Here is a 20,795-nt window from a genome sequence, read left to right on the forward strand (position 1 = left end):
ACAGGAAGTACTCACTAGTGGAAATGTATTTTCTATGGAGATGGTTGGCTTTATCCTCTCCCCACCAAGTTCAAAGCAAAGATGGACAGACTCCACTGGATGCCACTTTCTCACATGAAGCTCCACACCCTTCAAGCTGACCTATCTGGAACAGGAGGTGCTAAGCCAAGGCTGGGGGCAAGAAGAAAGGGGACTGAGCCTGTGTGCTTTGAGAGCTGAAGATAGCAAGAAACCCTCCCAACTCTCCCACGTTCTTTGGAGAAGGGGAAAGGAGCTTTGTGTCCATGTAGCATAAAAAGAACTTGCCAACTGACACCAGAACATAGTTTATTCACAAATAAATAAATACATACTAGGCAGAGCCTCCTGCCTGCCTCAAAGTGTCTACCCTATGGGTCTCTCCATCGCGGGAGGGATTGGAGAGAGCCATCCTGGATGGGGACAGACTCTCACGTTCAACAATGCCCATGCCAGTATCCCCGGTGCCCTCTTCCAGGAAAGGGAGCCTGGAGAGGGACCGCTTCGAAGGCGCGGCGGCCAAAAAGACGTCGGTGCTCACAGAACAGGGCGCCAGTTGTCCGTCGTCACTCCAACTGTTCAGGCCGGTGGCCACTCCAGGGGCATCCAGGTCTCCAGTAGTGCCAGCACGTCCCCGTCGCCGGGAAAGAGCTGTGGGGAGAGAAGGGACAGCGTGGACCTCAGCGTTGCCCGCCGAGCGTGGGTGTCCGCCCTCGCGAGCTCCACTCTCGGGGCATTCTGGCGGGGAACGGGACCCCGTCCCCTACGTGTCCTCTCCCTCCCCTTGCCGCTTGAGCGTCCCAGGCACGCCAACTATGTTGCCCGGAGAGGCTGGGCCACCGGTGGCGGGGCAGGTCTCCGGAGTGCGCGCCGGGAGCACAAGACAGTAGGTAGCGCCACCCACCACGGTGCAGAGCGAGGAGTTCCACGCGAGCAAGGAGGTACTAACCGGAGATGCGTGGTCTGGCTCCATCGCCTGCCCTTCGGGGCACGCCGCCTCGTGGTAGAGCACAGGCGGGTCGCGCGGCTTGGGCGCCTCTAGGGGTGCTGGGCAGGCGGGCGGGGACCCCCAGCACGCAGCGGCGCTGGCGGCTGAGCCCAGGCCGGGGCCGCACGTCTGCGTCTGCGCGGGGCCGCCGTCGGGGCACAGCGGGCAGCCCCGAGGGAGCGCAGAGTCGTTGCGTCGCCGGCGCCGGCGCTGCAGGCTCTCCTCGCTGAGGCCCAGCACGGACGACAGGTGGCCGATGTAGCGGATGGCCAGGCGCAGGGTCTCGATCTTGGTCAGGCTCTGGCCGGCGGGTGCCACGGACGGCGGCAGAAAGCGGCGCAGCTCGTGCAGGGCGCGGGCGAGCGTGCGCATGCGCAGCTTCTCGCGCTCGCTGGCGCTCTGCCGCTGCCCGCTGCCCAGGCGGCTGCTGCGCGCGCCGCGCCTCCCCGCGGTGGGGGCGCGGAGGGCCGCGCGGGCCACTGGCCGCCCGGGGCTAGGCACGGGACTGCCGGCCGGGGCGCTGTCCCAGGAGTCCGGGGACGAGGCGGGGGAGCAGCCGAAGTCCCTGTCGGAGGTCGGCGGCGGCCGAGCTGGGCCCCAGCTCGCAGAGAGGATCCAGGACTCAGTGAGCGGCGGACACAGGAACTGGGCCATGACAGCGGCGGCGCTTCTTGGGGCCGGCGGCCAGCGACCGCTTTATCCCGAGCCCGAGGTGTGAAGTGGCCCCTTCCAGGCCGCATCAGCACTTCAAAGCGGGCTCGGGGCCTGGCGGGGCGGGGCTTGACCCTTTGAACCAACGGCGGGGAGGCGGGGGGAAGGTGCCTGCCCTTTAGCTGAGCCAGGTTGCCCAACCTGGGCCCTCACGTTGGCACCTGACCCAGCCACTGGAGCCTCCTGCCTGCGCCAGTGGCCAGCGCTGTCTAGGGTTTTGGGCAAGCTCAGCAGGATAAAGGAAGCAAAATCAAGGAACTGAAAGTCCAGTACCTAGGTTTGGGGCTGCCTTCACCTTTTGGAGACCCTATGCAAATTCTTAAATTTTCTTGCATCTTTGTTTCCAGTTTGTATAACGGGGCATACTGCAGCCAGGTCTGTGGACTCGGGTATGGACGGGATGGGGTCCTGAATCCTGCCAGAAGGGAGAGGAACAGTAATCTGTTCCTCCTCTGAGGCAGGCTGGTCCTGGATGTGCCCTTCCCTGGTGGTGTTGAGTGGGAGGGACACCATGAGGAAGCTATCCCAGGCAAAGCCAACTAGCTGGCTGAATCTGGTAAGGTTCTGGATCGTCTTAGCCAAGAGAGGGGAAGCCCACTGCCCTCTGGGACGCCCTCAGCCTGGCAGTGTCAAGGGCTTGGCCTGGTGCCACAGCTGCCACCACTGGCCCCTAGCTGATACTCTGCCACTTTGGGGCAGGTAAGATGGGCTTTGCCAATGAAATGTGAGTGAAGATGACATAGAAAAAGCATTTAACAAAATTCAGCACCCCTTCCTGATAAAAATTCTCAGCAAACTCTGACTAGAGGGGAACTTTCTCAATCTGATGAGAGGCATCTAGAAAGAACCTACAGCTAACATACTAAATAGTGAAAGACTGAAAGATTTCCCCCTACTATTGAGAACAAGGCAAGGATGTCTGCTCCTACCCACACCTCTTCAACGTTGTATTCGGGGGCCGGGGGGGGGGGGGTGTTCTAGCTTGTGCAAAAAAGAAAGAGAAATAAAAGGCATACAAATTGGAAAAGAAGAAATAAAACCATCTCTACTTACAGACAACATGACTGTCCACATGGGAAATCTCAGAGAATCTCTATTGCCTGGCTGACCCCCCCAGGGGTTTGAGTTTGCACCTTGTCACAATAGCTACTTCATGCCTACTCTCCAGCTAGACTGTGAAGTACCTGGTGTCTGGCATTATGTCCTCAAGAGAAGTGGTATCTAGGGTCTCATTCAGTGTCGGAGGGTCTGGTGTTTTAAATCCCCCATGTTTTCCAGTTCTGTGAGACTGATGGGTGAGCTGGTTTGTAGCAAAGAAAGCTAAGTGGCTTGGTACTTTCCCTCTGGGCATCTTTGCTCACCAGGGCCTCCTCCCCTTGTCTCTTTTTTTTTTTTTTACTGCCTTTGGCCTCCTTTCACACCCTCTACACCCCCTCCTCTGCAATCTGTCCCAGCAGCCCTAGATGCTTATGCCCATGGTCACATTAGGAGAGGCAATGCCAGCCCCTCTTTGGGGAGAAGTGGAGGAGCCCACACTGTGGGCATATGCCATAGGACCCATCATATTCCCAAGGAGAGCCTGGCCCAGGAGGACCCTGCTCAGCCTCCAGCTGTCAGCAGGGTCTGCTCTGTCTGGACCCTGGCTGATGGATACCTTCCTGGGCTTCTAGATCCAAGCCAAGAACCAGGCATTGAAGCCCAGTGATGGGCCTCTTCAATCCCACTGGACCAGAGGTAACAAACAGTGGGAAATGGTTGTGCACCCAAGCAGAAGCGGGTGCAGAGTAAAGGCTGGACAGGCCAGAGGGGTGTGATCCCAGAGGTCTCTGGGCAATCTGCTGCCAGCCTCTGAATATAAAAAATTCCTCCAATTCTACATGATTTTGATTTCAACTTTGTAGCTAATAATTGAGAAGACTCGGGATGACCCAAATTCCTAGGCAATCAGCCATCCTTTTGTTTTATTGTCATATCTTTATTTATTTGAAAATGTAATACATGCACATGATTAAAAGTCAAGAGGTGAACAAGTAGAGAGGGTATAACAGATCTCTTTACTATCCTGCCTCTGAGGCCTCCAGTTTCCAATCCAGAGGAAACTGCTATTAATGGTTTGTTGGGAACAATGCTCTGAAGTGAATTTTTACTTAAGGACAAAATCAATCAGACATTCTATGGATAAGAGACCATATGTGTGGGAGGCCAACTATATATCCTGAAAACAGCTTGGCCCCTGAGGATTCTCAGATCTGGGGCCCAACCATTCATATTCACTGCTCACTTACGTGGGAGCCACCGAGAGACCTGGAGCAGGAGCAGGGCACCATGAGCGGTACATGGCAGGAGGATCTCTGATGTCAGGTCTGAGAGAGAGGTACAAGGACCCAGGGGTGCCTGTGGAAGCAAAGAACCCACAAAAATGGCATGAGAGAGGCAGGGCAGATGGGAGGGTTCCACCCCCAACTCCAACCTTGGGGTCTTCAGCCCTAAGGCTGACAAATGGAGGTGCCACATGGGAGTCCCTCCTCCTGTTGCTCCTGGGTCTCGGGGGCCAGTGTGTGCAACAGCCACGCAACAGCTATGGTCAGTGGGCCTGATGAAGCCAAGTGGGGGCAGAGGAGGGACCCCCCAAACTGGAGCCTGGGCTCTACCCTCTCCTGTCAGCCAGCTCCCTTTTCCCTCTCCTCACGCCTCTCACCTTTGATCTCCTTATCACCAGCCTCTCCGGTGGGTTGGGTTCATTAGGGAGCTGCCCGACTTAATGAGTTCTCCGGGCAGGGCCCACATGCCCTCCCGCTGGGGTGAGGACTTCACACCTCTGGGGCCTGTGTTTTGACAAGTGCCGGAGCCAGTGGCTCCTGCTCCCCTGGCCCGAGCCTGCCTTCTCCTGCCAACGTGTAAGGCTGGGAAACGAGGCCTTGGGGCAGCCCCACTGAGCAGAGGTGGGAGTTCAGTCGGGGTCTGTGGCCAGGGTTGGGGCAGGCAGGACAGAGCAGCACCCTCTCGGGTTTGGGCTGGGTCTCAGCCTTCCTGATAGGAACCGGCCAGCTTCCTCAAGCCAGGCCTGGGTCCTGGGCGCTGCCCTCCTCCCACCTCATGAGCCTCAGTGCCCTCATTTCCCGGCCAGCCCCTCTGACACAGGAGTGCTAATCAAAGGTGCAATGTCAGTGCTCCCCTTGCAGCCCCTAATCCCCATCCCCGCCGGAGCCAGAGGCCCCAGGAGTAGGAAGCAGCTCTCTCCTACCGCCAGCCTGTTTAGCATCAGCAGGCGCACCTCCTGGGAAGCTCCTAATCTGGGTGTCCCCTACTGCCAGGGGTCTTCCTGCCACACCACAGTACCAGCCCCAGGGGCAAGCTTTTTCAGGGGAGCAGTTATTACTTATGTCCCCCACCTTTAGGCAGCCTAGGACACCCCTTGGGGGTGTGGCCAGTGTGGCTCAGAATAGAATCCCTGTCCTGTCACGTACCACCTGTGTCACTTGGGTAACTCTCCATCTCTGGTCTCCAGCCTCTGCTTCTATGCCATGAATAATACCTACTGTGCTGACAGTTGCAAGGATCAAATCATACTGCATGGACTGTGCTTCATGCAGCGCCCACATGCATGTTCCTGCTGTCACCTGTGGCTTGGCACTGTGCTGGGGCTTGGCTGGGTCACAGCTCACAATCACACTGTGATGTGGGTATCACTGCCTCACTTTATAGATGAGGAAATGAGGTGCATAGAGTTGGTCTTGTGCCATATGGCTCAGAGGGGCAGAGGTGGGATCTGTCTGACTCTGTCTGGGACCAAAGCTGGTGTTCTGTCCTCCCCACCACCTCCCCTGTCTCTTCAGGAGGACTCCAGTGGCTGCTTTCCCCCTGGAAGGCTGCCCTGGGGTGGGGACACTGCTGGGACCTATGGAGATATAAAAAGAAAAAGGTTTCCAGACCCACCCTGGACCTGCTTGAACCAGAATCTCTAGAGATTTGGGGTATTAAAGGTAAAATCTGAGAATTACGAAGCTCAGCCACTTTTAAGCAGTAATGCCCTGTAGTGAACACCTTCTCCCCTATCCAGAGAGTGGAAAAGGCACAGGGAGTGCCCAGCCCCCCACCATGGGTCCTAAGCCCCCTTGGGTCATGGATAGATGAGGCCACGCTGGTGCCGGAGAGGGGGCTGCAGCCACCTGGAGCTCAGAGCAGAGGGCCCAGCAAGAAGGCTGTCAGCTTCTCCTCCAGCTCCTCCTTCCCCATCAGCCTCCCAGCTAAGGCCTCAAGTCTCCCAGGAAGCCCCTTCCTACTGAGATCACCCCCACCCCTCACACCTTTAGCTCCTGGAGCCACCGAATTGGCAAGCCATATGGAATAGATTATTCTGGACCCACAATAATCTGATTATCTTGGTCATGGATCAGCTGGATGCGCAGCCAGTGGAAGTCACAGGAGGCAGAGGAGTGACGAGGAGGGAGGGGGTGGGAAGAGAGGAGAGAGATTTGTCAGATTCTGGTAAAGGCTCAAGAGGAAGTGCCAGAATCTCTCAGGTTCTGGGAGCCGGGCTGAGAATACAGGGTAAGTAGATCATGCCTCTCTCCTTAGGGCTGTCACATTGATGCTCCTTCACTTCACCTGGCTTCGTGGAGTCTAAGTCTAAGCCTTAGAGTGAAACATGGGAAAACCGAGGCGGAAAGGGGTTATGCCCAAAGCAAAGACGCAGACATGTGAATGTGGGGAAACTTGTCACACAGCCCCTCAGTTTCTCCAGCTGTAAAATGGACCAGGGACTCCCAACTGCTTGCTGAGACACCTTGGGAGACTGCATGCCTCGGCTGGAAGGCACCCTTCTCAGGCCAGAGGTTTGCCCCTGGGTGTCTGGTATCCTTGCATTCCCAGTCACAGACAGAAGAGGGCGCTGCCCAACCACCTGGGATCTTGGGATCTGAGCTGGACAGCGCTACCTCCAACCAAAGGCCCTTTTTTCTGGGTCCAGGATAAGGAGGTAATGAGCACCAGGAGCCAAGTAGATGTGGAGCTGGGTTAAGAAGTGTGTGAAACTGGCTCAGTGTGATGGGCTTTGTGACTCTGGACAGGCTACTTGCTCTCTACAGGCCCCAGTGTGCTCATTTATTCACTGGGGAAAACATGCACCTGTATGCAGAGAGGCAGAGCAAGATGGAGCCCAGAGGAATGAGGAGAAGGGGAACAGGTTCAGGAGGGCAGGGGCCAAGCAGGGCTTGGGTCCCCCTATCTTCCCTACACACCCCTGGGAGCAGAGGCTGGGACTGATCAGCCCACAAGCTGACCAAAACTCTAGGCAGGGGATGCCCTGAGCTCCATGCCCTCGCCAACTCCCCAGTGAGGATTTGCAGGCCCAGCTCAGTCACCAACTTGGGGCGCCTCCAACACCAGCCCCTGATGAAAGCACAGGATGGAGCTCTCTCCAGGCAGGATGCACAGGTTTCTGGCCCCTTCTAACCCCACCCCTGCCCTGGCTGACGGCACAACAGCACAGTGAGGTGCCAGGACAATGGTGAGGTTCCTGCAAAGTCTCTGGGTAGCTCAGGCCCTCAGCCAGCTCCAGGTCATCTTTCCCAAGAGCAGGGGAAGGAGCATACCCCCATCTTACTTCCCAGAGGTATCTGATTTCAGAGCCAATAAAAAGCAAAGTAGGGGCTCCTAGGACTGAGCTGGACTGCCTGGGCAGGCCCTGGGGGAGTGAGGGGCCTCTGGGCATAGGATCCTTTGCCGGGGTGGGGGTGACAGCGGCATCCCTGGACAGAGTGAAGAATATGTAGGGGGAGGGGACAGAGCATAAGTTGGCCAGATAATCAATCAAGCAGAAGAAGGGTCTCTCACATGACCAGTACTGATTATGTGCCACAGCCTGAGGACAGGATGAACTCAACCCTCAGCTCTGGAGGTTTCCCCACCAAGAGAAATCCAAGATCCAGCCCTTGAATGAGCCAAGGAAGTTTCCTTCACCCTTGGAGATTGTGCCCCACCCCAGGCCCTGGAAGTGCACAGTCAGTGCCCCGCACAGGCGGCCAGGCTGGCTGAGGCCCCCGGGAGGGCCAGCACTGCTGCTGGCCACCCACAACCAGGTTGGCCTCCACAACCCACCTCCGGGGCTCCCCAAGACTGGCCTGAGGCTTCAGAACAGCCTCAGCATCCTGATAAGAAAAGATTAAAAGTGTAAGTGAAGACCTGCTGCTGAGTGACAGAACCAAGTCCCAGAAAAATCCCTTCAGTATGACTCCACTGATAAAAGGAAAAGCAAAAGAAAACAAAAATCAGGAAACCAACCCCTACACAGAAAGGCATCAAATGATACCACACATTTTGTAAGGGTCTACTGAGTGTATGTGCGTAAATGCATGCTCAGCGAATCTATGATGATGTACCAGGACTTACCTGGTGTGGGGAGTGGGGGCAGGGCTGGGTTCTGAGGGGTGAAAAAGGGAGACTTTAATCTTATATGTAATGTCTAAAAATATAGGTATAAGGTTATACCTATGTGGAAAACTTTAAAGCATCTGTATACACTAGAGAATTTGTTACCTAAACTGTTATCACCACACTGTGGAGTACCAGGCATGCCTTAAAAATCCCACTGCAGAAATACAGCTACTGATATGGAAAGTTATTAATACTTTAGAGAGAAAAGCTGGTCACAAAACAACATGCTCTTTTTATAGCCAACGGAATTGAATGCAGGGACTAGAACAGACATTTGTACACCAACATTCATAGCAGCATTATTCATAATAGCTAAAAGGTGGAAACCACCCAAATGTCCATCAACAGATGAATGGATAAACAAAATGTGGTATATTTACAAGAGAATATTATTCAACCATAAGAAGGAATGGAGTTTGGGCACACATTACACCATGGATGAACCCTGAAGATATTATGAAATAAGCCAGACACCAAAGGACAAATACTGTATGATTACACTTATGTGAGGTAACTAATTAGACAAATTCATAGATACAGGAAGCAGACGAGAGGTAACCAGGGGTTGGGGGGCTGGGGGTAAAGGAGATTTTTGGCTTAATGGGTATAGAGTTTCTACTCAAGGTGATGAAAAAGTTTTGGAAAAGTGGTGATTGTTGTACAACACTGAGAATGTATTTAAAGCCACTGAATTACACACTTAACAATGGCTAAGATGGCAAATTTTATGTTATGTACATTTTACCACAGTTTAAAGGAATTTTAAATGTTAATATACAAAAACTATTGAATTGTACTCTTTAAACAAGTAAATGTATGGTATGGGAATTATATCTCAATAAAGCCATTATAAAAAAAGAAACTATGTATTACCAGAAGTTTCAAAATATGGGGAAAAAACTCAACATGCTCTCTCAATATCTCTATCTCCATGTTCTGTATTTGTAGGGATGCTCAGAAAAGGTTAGAATGCAGAGACAGGGACCAATGTGTTAACCTGGTTCTCTCTAGGTGGATGGAAGTGGGGGTATTTAAAATTCCCTTCTTTTGATTGTATTTTCTCGCTTTTCTGTAATGAGTATGCATTGCTTTGATAAAAAAGAAAGAAAGAAAAGGAAGGGAGGGAGGGAGGGAGGAAGGAAAAGACTTTGCAGCCTCCTCCCCCCCCCTTTTTGCATTCCAGCCGTAAAGCCTGCAGACCCAAGCCCCCTTGTGACTTTCAGCGATCAGGCTGTGAAGGCTGGCTCTCCCCTCCCAGAGCCTGCAGGAGTGAGCACTGCTCATTCTCCCACTTTGGCCCTCCCAAGGGGTGCAGGACCACAGATGGTCACTCCTCTCCAGCAGGGAAGGCAATTCTCATGGAGTCCCATATGCTGAACACATGATGCTGCATCTAATCCTCCCAGCAAGGACACGTTTCACAGATGAGGAGGTTGAGGCTCAGATGTGGACTGAGCCCAGACATGGCTGTCCCTAGGCATAAGCCGCCTCTGCCCTAGGACCTGGACCAGGCAGTCTTGGGGCCTCTGCAGGCCCTTTCACACCAGCCTCCTTAGCTCAGCCTTCTTGTTGAAGGAAGAGCAGCAGGTCCACCTCCAAGCCCCTGGCCTGCTAAACAGCTCCATGGATGCCTGTGGCCCCAGTCCCTCCCATGTACCCCCAGCCAATAGTGGCCACATCCTCCCCACCTTTTTCCACATTCCCTCCCGTCAGATCCTCCGCCCATTCCCAGCACCCTGATCTAGTCAGCTCTTGGAGTGAGGTGACTGCTCTCTCCTGACTGGTTCCTGCCTCCAGCTCTTCACCTTCCAACCCCTCTCCTTCCTCACAGTTTCTGTGAATCTCATTGCCTCCCTGAGTCCAAACCCCTCACTCAGCAGGACTTTCCAACCCCATCTGGCTACCACCTGCTTGTCTACACCCCATCCCACCCTCCCCACCCCGATCCCAGGGTTCCAGCCGGCTTGGCATCGCCCAAATTAGTCCTGGGCTTCCATGCTTCCAGACTTGCGCTCACACCTTTCCCCTCTGCCAGGAATGCCCGACCTCCACTTGGAGAAAATCCACAATTTCAGGTCCCTCCCTTCCTTCAGGGACCCACCCTAATCACCCGGCCAGGTAGCTGATCTCTGTTACCCACGGGCTCCCAGCACATCAGGCCTCCACAGACTCAGAGCCAACTTGTCTTTTTCCTCCAACTCACAGCTCCCAGGGAGCAGCAGAGACTTGGCCTCCCTGGAGCCTCAGCCCCCTGATCCAGAGTGGTGTTTCCCAACTGGGCTACATGGCCTTTGTGGGTTTGAATTCTGCCTCTCGGGGAACTAAGGCAAAGGAAGTGGCCTCTCTGGGCCTGGGGTTTGAGCACTGAACAGGCACTGCGGGCGTGGTGCTGGGTGCTGTGCAGGGTAGAAGTGCTGAGGCCCGGTCAGGGTGAGTACAGTTCCAGGGGCTACTCTGTGACCTTGCCTGGTGTCTGTCAGCCTCTGGGCCCCCGGTGACACTGATGGCGCTCTGCCTGGCAGGGCCTGGTCATCGGGCTTCCCTGGCTGTGCCGAGTCAGGTACCTGCCCCTGGGGCCAGGGGAAGGGAGTATCTGGGCAGGCTGACTTAGCACTCCAGGAATGAGGGACTGTGCAGCACCACCCCCATGGCCTCCCCTGCTCCCTCCCTCCCCATCCCAGGGACACAGGCCCTGCCTTTTCCCTGGGCCTCCCAGGGTGGGGACCTGCAGGCTCCCACCCCCACCCTACAAGTGCTTTCTGGGGTTTCTGAGGGGACCTGCTGCCTGCTGTTTTGGAGGCCCCTCCAAACCCTCGTTCCCAAGTCAACACCTTCTGCCCTGGGGAGGCAGCCTTGTGTCAACAGGCAGAGGGGAGGTGTGAAGGCAGCCACAGTGGCCAAGGGGGAGGCTGGGCTGGTCCTCACTGCTGGCTGGTAATGAGAATACCACACAACCCCTGCAGCCCCCAGGCAACCTGCCTTCCTTCCTCCCTCCCATGTTCCCACAGCCTGACCACCCCCAGGGCCTGGAAGGGACCCAAGGGGAAGGAAGGGAAAGAAGACCTACAGGGCAGAGACCAGCCCTGAAGCTGGCTCCAGGGCCTTGGGCCTGTTCCCTGGGGCCCTGCACTGCCCATCCTGGGAGAAAGAGCAGGTGGAGAACTTCTGGGAGCAGGGCTGGGGGTAAACAAACAGTGAGGCTAAGCCACTGAGCACAGGCTGACCAGAGGCACTGCTCTCCCACAGCCTCTGGCAGAGCCAGAGCTGAATGAGCACATTCTGAGTCCAAGCTGGGCCTCTGCCTTGTCTGGGGCAAAGTCTTGTGAAGTCAACGAGGGGATGATGGGCCGGAGACCTCCATTTCCTCACCTGTATAATATGAACATTGGCATGGATACTGCCTGCCTCACAGTGCCAAACTGACTAGTGCCACACCGACAAGCTGAGCCAAAGGCCACGATGGCCTTGTAGTTCCAGCCCTGAGAGCAGGCCCAGCTGAGCCAGAGCTGCAGGCACAGAGAACAGGGGTGGGAGTGTCAGAAGCGCTGAAGCACCTGTGAGGCCTCATTCTGCCCTTCCCCTGCCCAAGACGTCCTGAAACCAAGGTCTCCTGTGGCTCCCTCACAGAGCCCTGTGGGGGCAGCTCCTATCCTCTCCCTGATTCTTGACCTCAGCTCTGAGAGCACCTCAGGGATCATAAGGTTCAATTGTCTTGTTTTATGGTACTTATCAGTGTTGGCAGAGGCAATAACAGCCATACACTCCAGCTCCCACCTGTTCCTAACAGGTACTCATCTGACCTCTTCCTGATCACTTCCAGGAACAGGCCACTCACTCCCTCACAAGACAGCCCATGTGATCTTAGAAAGTCCTTCAGACTCTCCTTGGAGTACTCCCATCTTGGCGTCTGGAGACAACTCCCGTGTCTTTTCTTTTTTGGATGAAACATTCCCAAATCCTTCAACTATTTCTCTGGTGACCTGGCTTCAAGTTCCCTCACTAACCTCCCTCCCCTAAGCTAGGGCTTGTCCCCTGCCCTCATAAACTATGGCCCCCCCAGGTTTGACCACTTACCCCGAATAGGTAATAAGACACCACTGCCTCCTTGGTGGAGGAACCCCTGTTTCTTGCAAATGTGAATGGGGTCACATGTGTCACCATTGGTGCCTGGAAGGCAAGAACTACCACGTCCTTTCCACAGTTGCTGCTGGTTATATGATGCCTCCTGACCATGAACTTAGAGGGAGGGTACAGAGGGCTCTATGGATTCCACCTTATTAGTAATTAGATCTGATGAGTTTTCCAGCCTGCCAGAATCTCTTTAGATCCTGGCTGTAACCTAGTTAACTTCTTGAGTTTGGATCCTACCCCAAATTAAATCAGTTCACATATCTTCTTTCAAGATCATAATGCTGCCCATGACAAGGTTGGGAATAGAGCTGCTGTCATATCACTAGAGACCTTCTTCCAGGTGACCATCCATCCACTAATCTGTGGGAACACTGAATCTGTTATAAATTCACTTAACTTAAGCTCACATGGCCCACGTGTTAACAAGGATACTCTAGGAACTTCTTTATTATGTGGATAGGAATTATTATGTGGCTGCTCATAGCACACATCCAAAATGACAAGGACTTAAACAAGATGGTAATTTTTCTCTCATGTTAAAGAAATTCAGGGTTACACAGTTCTGGGCCAGAATGGTACTTCCATGTTGTCATCAATGCCTCAGGCTTCCTTTTGCTCCACCATCCTTAGGTATGACTTCTGTCCTTGAGATTGCCTCAAGGTCACAAAATAGTTGCTGAAGCTCCAGCCATCACATTTGTTTTCCAGGATGACAATATAAGGATGTACAGCCACAGGAGTGTTCCTCTCTGCTTTAAAGAGCTTTCCTAAAAGTCCCATACAATATTTCTACTAACCTCTCATTGGCCATTCCATCTGCAAGGGAGGCTGGGAAATGTAGTTTTTTAGCTGGGCATATCACCATTCATCATAATATAGAGCCCTGTTATTAAAGAAGAAAGAATAGAGGCTGTAACAGATGCTGTATGGGCAACTGGAAGTGTCTGCCACACTAGTGAACATTCTACTGACCATGTTTCCCTGATCTAGCTATCACTTTCTCCTATCATGGGAAGCAAAGGGTAAGCCCAGTGTCACTCACAATGAGGCCCAGAAGTTAATCACCTTATCTAAGAGCACACAACCACAGATGTCCCTCCTTTTACCAGGTGAGTCAAATGAAAGAGAAGCAAAGACTGTCCAGTTGGAAGCCCCTATGGGCTGGGGCCCAGATGTAACTTGTTCATGCAACACCTGGGGCTGGTTCTAGCACACAGGAAGGAATATGCAAGGTTCCCAGGGCTAGGGACAGGCTGGACAAGCATCTAGGCCAGGACCCAGCCCACCAGGAGAAGCTGGTTCAGATCCTCTACTTCCTAGGCTTGAGGGGCTGGCTGGCTCTGGCCCCAGCTCCAGGCATTTGGAGTCTCCCATTGCCTTGGCATTGCAGCTCTGGTGACCCCTTCCAAAGGGAACCAGGAGCTAGAATGCCCTGCTGAGGATGACCCCCATGTTGGGTCCACAGAGAAGAAGGGCTGAAGATGGAGGATAGGGCAGGATGCCTGAGGCCTGGTGCTAGGGTGAGTCTCAGAGAAGGAAGGAATCACCCTCTAAGGCCAAGGCTGCAAATGTCAGCCTTCTTACCCACAGCCTGATCTAGTCCTTTACTCACTTCGTTCTGCTGCCCCTGAACTTGCTATATGCAAGACTTATAAACATAGGCTCTCTGCTAAGCTCTGTGGCATGTATATCTTACTTGGCCCCAACAACTGCCCTGGAGATCAAAATCCCCACTTTATAGAGGGAAAAACTGAGGTTAAGTTGCCCAAGTTCTGACAGCTGGTAAGGGGTGGAGCTGGGACTCCAAACCTAGGTCTGATTCCATCACCCAGCCTCCTAACCATTAAGCAACACTGCCTCCCTGTGCTAAGTGAGTGGGGCTGGCAGACAGTGTGCCCTGTGCTCCCGGAGCCTGGCTGAGGGGCCTAGTGAAGGGCCAGTGGCCATAGCAAATCAGCTCCAGGGGCCCACCTCCCAGAACTTATGCTCTGCCATCCCACAGTCAGTCTGAGGGCTGGGCTCCAGGGCTAGTTCAAACCAAGATAGGAGGAGGCCAGGCTACCCTAGAGAGGAATGGACAGCATGCAGGGCTTTGTGCTGATGGCGAATTCCCGTAATTCAACAAATCCTTTCACAGGAAGGCCCTCCGGGCTTACTCTAATGAGTAGGGTGTTGAGGGAGAGGAGGATTAATTCTAGAGATTCAGAACCTTCCTGGAAATCACAAGGCCATTCCACAACTCCATATTAAGCTACCTGTACACAAGGCAGCACTCTTTGGTAAGTAAAACCACATTAAAGGTGCATCAATAATGGACTGACTATGGTGTGAGCACACTATGGAATATTCCACTGCAGTGAAAAGGAGTAAGCTGGAATGCTCAATATCAACAGAACAGCAATCTGAAACTTCAGAATCCAGATAAAAAAAATATATGAAACCTGATGACTCTTGTTTAAAACTGTCAGTTACATTTATATAAATTCCTTGATGGTACAATATGTCAAGATCTTTATATTGTATTGTGCAGGTTTGGACAAATAATGGTTTATTATAAATGATTTGCCATTATTTTAATCCTAAAAAATATAAGACTGTTTTCTAAGTCCCTTGCCCTTAGGAAAAAGGATTATCTTTTTTTTTTTACCTTAGTTTAAACACTTTTAAATCATGAAATATTGCATAACTAATTGCTTCTTTCCAAAGACTTTGAAATCAAGGCCATTGTTAATTGATTCCACCTTCTTTTTGTGGGATGGACAAATTAAGAATGTCCCCTCCTCATTCATAGCGGCTAGAATAAACTAAACAACAGTTGCCCAGACCAATGTTATTCAATACCAATTATTGCTTCATCATGATATTAGAGTAGTAACTTGGCATATCTCCTCCAAAATTTAAAAAGTAAGTTCTGAGGAGAAAGTGATGCAATTTCATCTTTGAAGGTTTATCTGTACCTCCTGCCATTTAATTTTTTTCCAATTGAAATTATCCACTATGATTTAAATGGATGAATATTTCAATCAAGACCAACTAGGAGTCAGCTAAATACATGCCAAATACATTTTGACATGGAATGCTATAAGATATGCTGTTGAATGGAAAAAAGCAAGTTGCAATTATTATTATTACCATGAGGATGAGGCAACTTGAGCCTCAAAGGAGTTAAGTGAACTGTCCAAGGTCACACAGCAAATAAAGAGGGTCTGACCGAGGCCTGCCTGGGGGCCCACCTTCTCCCATTTTCATCACTCACTACACTCTGTGCCTCTTCTCCAGGCTGCTCTGTACTATTTTTCAGGGAAAGAAACTAACTATGGACAGTGAGATGGCCTTCTTGGTGTCAGCAAAACAGCAAGTGCAGGTTCTGGGAACCCAGAAATGGTCCACCTGTATGTCCCCTTTCCCCAATTGCCCACCCTCCTGCCATCACTCTGAGCAGGTCCCTCAGGGCTTGTCTTGACGCCTTATCCAGCACACTTGCAGGCACTGGGTTGGAGTTAACTGGGCACAGTCCCCCCGGGGAGTGATGATGAGGGAGGCGGCCACTCTATGCGGGGGTCCATAAGTCATTTGAGGGCCAGTCCGGCTGCCCCCAGACAATGGCACTGCCCACCACTGTCAGGCTCCCGGGCACTCACCAGCGCAGTGGATGGGGTGGGGTGGGTGGGAACACGGTGAGAAGCTTAGCAGCTCCATCCAGATGCGAATTGTCCCTCCCACACTTTCTGGGCTGCAGGGACCTCCATTAGAGCCCTTGAGGGGTCAGAATCCACACCTCCGCAAATGGGCCCGCTTTCCCAGGACCCCCCTGCCCAGACCTTCCCTGGGCTCTGTGGGTTTTGACACCTTTCTGTAACCTGGTGGGGGTCCACCTCGCACCTTGGGCCCAGATAAAAGCTCAGTCCTGGAGGTGGCCGGCCCAGCTTCCCAGAGCCCGCAGCCCGGCCATGGCCCAGTCCCCTCCTCTGCAGAGCCTCTTCAGCCACGACCAGTGGATCTTACCCCAGGGTTGGGGCTGGGCCGGCCACTCGGACTCCACGTCCCCGGCCTCCTCCTCAGATTCGTCAGGCTCATGTCCCTGCGACGGTGGCCGCGGCCCTTCGCAGCCCATGCCCCCAGCCCGCAGCTCGGCAGAGGCCTCCTCGACAGCGCCGGGACGTGCGCGGACCCGGCCGGCAGGCGGGCAGCGGCAGAGCGCCAGCGAGCGCGAGAAGCTGCGCATGCGCACGCTCGCCCGCGCCCTGCACGAGCTGCGCCGCTTTCTGCCGCCGTCCGTGGCACCCACCGGCCAGAGCCTGACCAAGATCGAGACGCTGCGCCTGGCCATCCGCTACATCGGCCACCTGTCGGCCGTGCTGGGCCTCAGCGACGAGAGCCTGCAGCGCCGGCGCCGGCGACTCAGCGACGCGGTGCTCCCTCGGGGCTGCCCGCTGTGCCCCGACGGCGGCCCCGCGCAGGCGCAGACGCAGGCATGCGACCCAGGCTTGGGCTCAGCTGCCAGCGCCGTGGCGTCCTGGGGGTCCCCGCCCCTCTGCCCTGGATCCCTAGCAGAGCCAGATGGCCTGGGGAGCAGGGTCCCCGACATGGGTCCCTGGGTGACACCCTCTTACTGCCCTGGGATACAGTCGCCCCCACAGCTGTCCCAAGGGAAAGCCCTTGACGCGGTGCTTTGGACGCCATCCCAAGCTTGTTCCGGAACACAGACACCCCCAGAGCACGGGAACCAGGCCACGCCCTGGACACCGCCGCCCGCATCTCTGGAGCTGGCTACAGTGTACCAGGTACGCGCCAAGGTTCTCTTCGCTTCCCTTGGTGTGGTCCCCAGGCTTCGATTGGAAACAGAGGGGGTGGGTAGGCTCTAGTTTGAAAAGAATCTCATACTTTTTACATCCAAGGTTATCTAATCCAGCTGTGGTTAGGAATGGAGAGAAGCTGAAGGAATAATGAAGAGTACCCTGACCTCCTTGGGGAAGGAGGTGGGGCCCTGGAAAGTTAAGGCCATCACTACCTCTGTCTAGAAGCCTTCACAGCCATGTGGAAGAGGGGTTGTTCCTAGGACTTACTTTAGAGTCTGGGAGGAAGGTAGCAGGGGCCACTTTCAAGAAATTCGCTCCAAGTGTTCCATTAAGAGTTGTGGGGGACGAGGCCTGGCTGACCCTCGCAGTAGGGGCTTCCTAAGTAGATGGGCCTGAATCTGGTGACCTTCATTTCTCCTCAAGCTTCATTCATTCATGAGGCCCATGGATGAGTAAATCATAGTCCATAAAAGAATATAGTAATGACCAAATTTATCAAACGCTTACTATTTGCCCAACACCATTCTTGGTACTTAACATGTTTTAACTTATCAGCCCTCCAGCAACCCTATGAAGTAGGTTTTATCATCATCCCCATTTTACAGATGAAAAAAACTGAGACTAAAAGAGGTTATCTGAGTTCTCATAGCTAGTGAGCGGCAGAGGTGGGATTTGAACCTAGCAGTGTTATTTCCGGAGCCTGTACTCTTAACTATGCTTCACTGCATCCATGGCACCAGGACAGTTCAGCAGCTGCCAGCCACACTGTGGGGAACATCCGGGTTCCAGGTCTCAGAGCATCAGGCAGTGGCTCACTAACCAGCTGCTCTTGTCTCCCTCAGGGTATCTCTGTGTCTACGGAGTCCTGTCTGTTGCCAGAAATCCCTCCCCTCCTGCCCTGCCCAGCAAGCCAGAGACTCCAGCCTCAGACCCAGTGGGGATGCTGGAGCCACAGTGCAGAGGTGCTGACCAGCTCAGAAGACCAGGGACCAGGCCCCGCCTTCCAGCTCAGTGATGAAGTCCCTCCCCAGAGCTCAGGCTTGCAGCTTAGTGGCTGCCCTGAACTTTGGCAAGAAGATTTAAGGGGGCCCACCTGGGCATCTTCTACTAATGGCCTTCCCTGCCCCCTTTTCAACCAGGAATCAGGCCTGTAGTGTATGATGCCCTCCTCACCTGCTATTTCATTGGTTATCAGGCTTTCCTTTAGCCAAGGATGTCTTTCCCAAATGATGTCTTTCCTGGAAGCAATGTTTTAAACAGATAGAGGGGTGGCCTCCCTGGCTGAAGTTGGGGCTGACATGGTCTGTCCACTCCTAGATGTCCCCAAGAACGACCAGTGCTTAGTAGAGCACAGCCCGAGCTGCAGTGGGATGGTGGCTGCTTGACCACAATAGTTGGTCGGGCTGGGACTGGCGGGGGAGTGGATTTTGAGGGGTGGGGTTGGGAAGAAGCCTTTATGCTTAGATTTTGTATGTCTTAAAAAACAAAAACAAAAACTTGGTTTGGTCTGTTTTTCTTCTGTCCACCTGGGTTTTTATTGCTTCTGGAAAAGGCAAAATGTTCCTATCCTGCAGGGAACAAGTCATGCTGTTTTTCTTCTGGAATCCAGGCCTACCAAGGTTGATGTTGCCCTCACTTGCGAGTTTGACAGTATTTATTGCCTGAGGGCTCCACCTGGCCTGCTGTGCCTTGTGGCACGGGTGGGCTAACACTTGGCCCTGTACACTTGTCTCAACCCCATCGCCACTGCCCTTTTCCATTCTTCTGGGTGCATTCCTGCTGACCCAAAGGGCTCTTTCACAATTATGTGAAATTGTTTCCAAGGGTCAGTAGTGGCTCCCACGCGCTAGGCCCAGTGTATTAGTTTACTAGGGTGGCTGTAAGACAGTACCACAAGTAGGGTGGCTTAAACAGCAGAAATTTATTTTCTCACAGTTCCGGAGACTACAAGTCCAAGACCAAGGGGTCAGCAGGTTTGGTTTCTTCCGAGGCTTCTCTCTTGGCTTGCAGATGGCCGCCTTCTCGCTGTTATCCCACGGCCCAATCTGTGTGTCTGTGTCTTAATCGCCTCCTTTTATAATGACACCAGTCATATTGGATTGCTCCCTGCTCCGTATGATCTCATTTTACCTTAATTACCTCTTCATAGACTCTATCTCAAAATACTTTTACATTCTGAGGTATGAGGAGTTAGAACTTCACTGTGAATTTGGGGGGGACACAGTTCAGCCCACAACACCCAGTACTAGGTGCCAGAGAAAACCTTCCTCCATTGACAGGGTAAATTACAGGGAAAGAAATGATCAGCAAGGGGGTTTATACACTTTGTGACCAGAGAGGCTGTACCAGCCTGGTTGGAGATGGGATTGACAATGCAGTTTGATTCCTGAGTTACCTGACCCATTAGTCCTGCTGCATTGATTTATGCAGCCTTGAGCAAGACTAAGAGGCACCTTAGATCTTGGGGAAAGTGTGCCATGATCCATTAGCAAAGGCTGCCATGGGCTTTGGAGCCAGCAGTGGTGGTGACTTCATCCTGTATCTGCTGACTGAGGAGGGGAGAGTTACAGGATGTTGGAACTGAGCATTGAAGGATGTGCTGCAGGAGTTCGCCAAGAGTAGGCAGAAGAAACAGTATGACCCTGGTGATGGTTGTACAGCAATGTGAATGTACTTATGCCACAGAACTGTACACTTAAAGTGGCTAAAATGGTAAATTTATGTTATATACATATATATATACATATATATCCAGATAAAATACTTTTTAAAAAGGTTTATCCTGAATAAAACCAAACTTGAAAATATTCTCTAAAAAAAAAAAAATGAAAGAGAAACCATATGAGCCAAGTTGAAACAGAGGTGGCTACAAGAAACAACAAACAAGCAGAGGTGGCTGAAGTCCAGAGCTGATGGAGAAAAGTGACGAAGTGAGTTGGAAAAGGAGCTCAGAGGCAGGGTTGTGGGCAGCCCCACATGGCGGCGTGGGGAGGCATCTAGCTCTGTGTCCTGGGTAGAGGAAGTGGTGATGGTTGGGGATAGGGGTGAACTGGTCAGAGCCCCTCTTGGTCATTTTGGCTGCTTCATAGAAATGCAGCCAGGCAGAGGCCTCTGTAATGGTGCAGCGCGAGAGAAGAGGGAGGTAGAAGACCGGAGCACGAGCTGCCACATGCAGGACCTCCCATCTGAGCCTGCACGGTAGCCCCGTTGCCTGGGGACATTCCCTTTGACATCAGGCAAGTCACTCCCTTTCTGTGCCTCAGTTTTCCCATCTCTTAAAGAGGAACTGGCTTAGGTGACCACTGAGGTGCCTCCTTCTCCTAACCTTCTAGAAGTGGGTTCTAGTTTCTGCCCCAGGGCCCTCTGTTAGAGACTGCCAGCCACAGCGGAGGATGAGAAAACCTCATGCAAAGTTACATACAGCAAGGAGACAGATACACGGCGCAGCCACCCTCGGTGCCCATTCTCCCTGCCTGTGCATGCTGCGAAACCTCCCTGAGCCTCGGTCTTGTTGGCCGTGAAGTGGAGGCAGTAATAGACGCTACCTCTCAGGGTTCTTAGACTTGGTACATAGTAATTGCTCAGTATATAACAGCTGATGGTCCAGTCCAGTGGTTCCCTAACCTGGCTGCGTGTTGAACCATCTGGTTCCAGGGTCCCACCCAGAGAGTGTGGTCCACTGCATCAGGCTGGGGCCTGGGAACCTTGGGTTG

The 20,795-nt window shown here is 53.1% G+C and overlaps 2 protein-coding genes across 3 annotated transcripts; one reads left to right on the top strand and one right to left on the bottom strand.

Annotated features, from left to right (window-relative positions):
* Window positions 1–310: 310 nt before the first annotated feature.
* On the bottom strand, window positions 311–16,427 carry LOC105069063 (mesoderm posterior protein 1-like). Of its 2 annotated transcripts, XM_074354061.1 has the most exons (4): window positions 16,289–16,427; window positions 13,081–13,166; window positions 968–4,111; window positions 311–669 (listed from the first exon to the last, which is right to left on the bottom strand). In XM_074354061.1, exons 3-4 carry the CDS (start codon window positions 1,658–1,660, stop codon window positions 598–600), a joined length of 765 nt encoding a protein of 254 aa, XP_074210162.1. In that variant the 5' UTR covers window positions 1,661–4,111; window positions 13,081–13,166; window positions 16,289–16,427; the 3' UTR covers window positions 311–597. The 2 variants fall into 2 exon arrangements, with proteins under 2 accessions (XP_074210162.1, XP_074210163.1); XM_074354062.1 differs by lacking the exon at window positions 13,081–13,166 and having other exon boundaries at window positions 16,289–16,423.
* On the top strand, window positions 16,219–18,570 carry MESP2 (mesoderm posterior bHLH transcription factor 2). Its single transcript, XM_074354060.1, is given in 3 exon segments — window positions 16,219–17,067; window positions 17,925–18,162; window positions 18,165–18,570. Coding segments are annotated over 3 exon segments (1,101 nt in total). The 5' UTR covers window positions 16,219–16,233; the 3' UTR covers window positions 18,194–18,570.
* The last annotated feature ends 2,225 nt before the right edge of the window (window positions 18,571–20,795 follow it).

The sequence above is a fragment of the Camelus bactrianus genome, chromosome 27 (assembly GCF_048773025.1).
Source record: "Camelus bactrianus isolate YW-2024 breed Bactrian camel chromosome 27, ASM4877302v1, whole genome shotgun sequence".
Classification (NCBI taxonomy): domain Eukaryota; kingdom Metazoa; phylum Chordata; class Mammalia; order Artiodactyla; family Camelidae; genus Camelus; species Camelus bactrianus.

Bases quoted from the DNA above. Each gene is read 5' to 3' on its own strand.
- LOC105069063 (XM_074354061.1), bottom strand. From the start codon at position 1,660: ATGGCCCAGTTCCTGTGTCCGCCGCTCACTGAGTCCTGGATCCTCTCT. The intron at 670-967 runs GTTAGTACCTCC...CTCTCCCCACAG, and splicing joins AGCCAGACCACGCATCTCCG to CTCTTTCCCGGCGACGGGGA.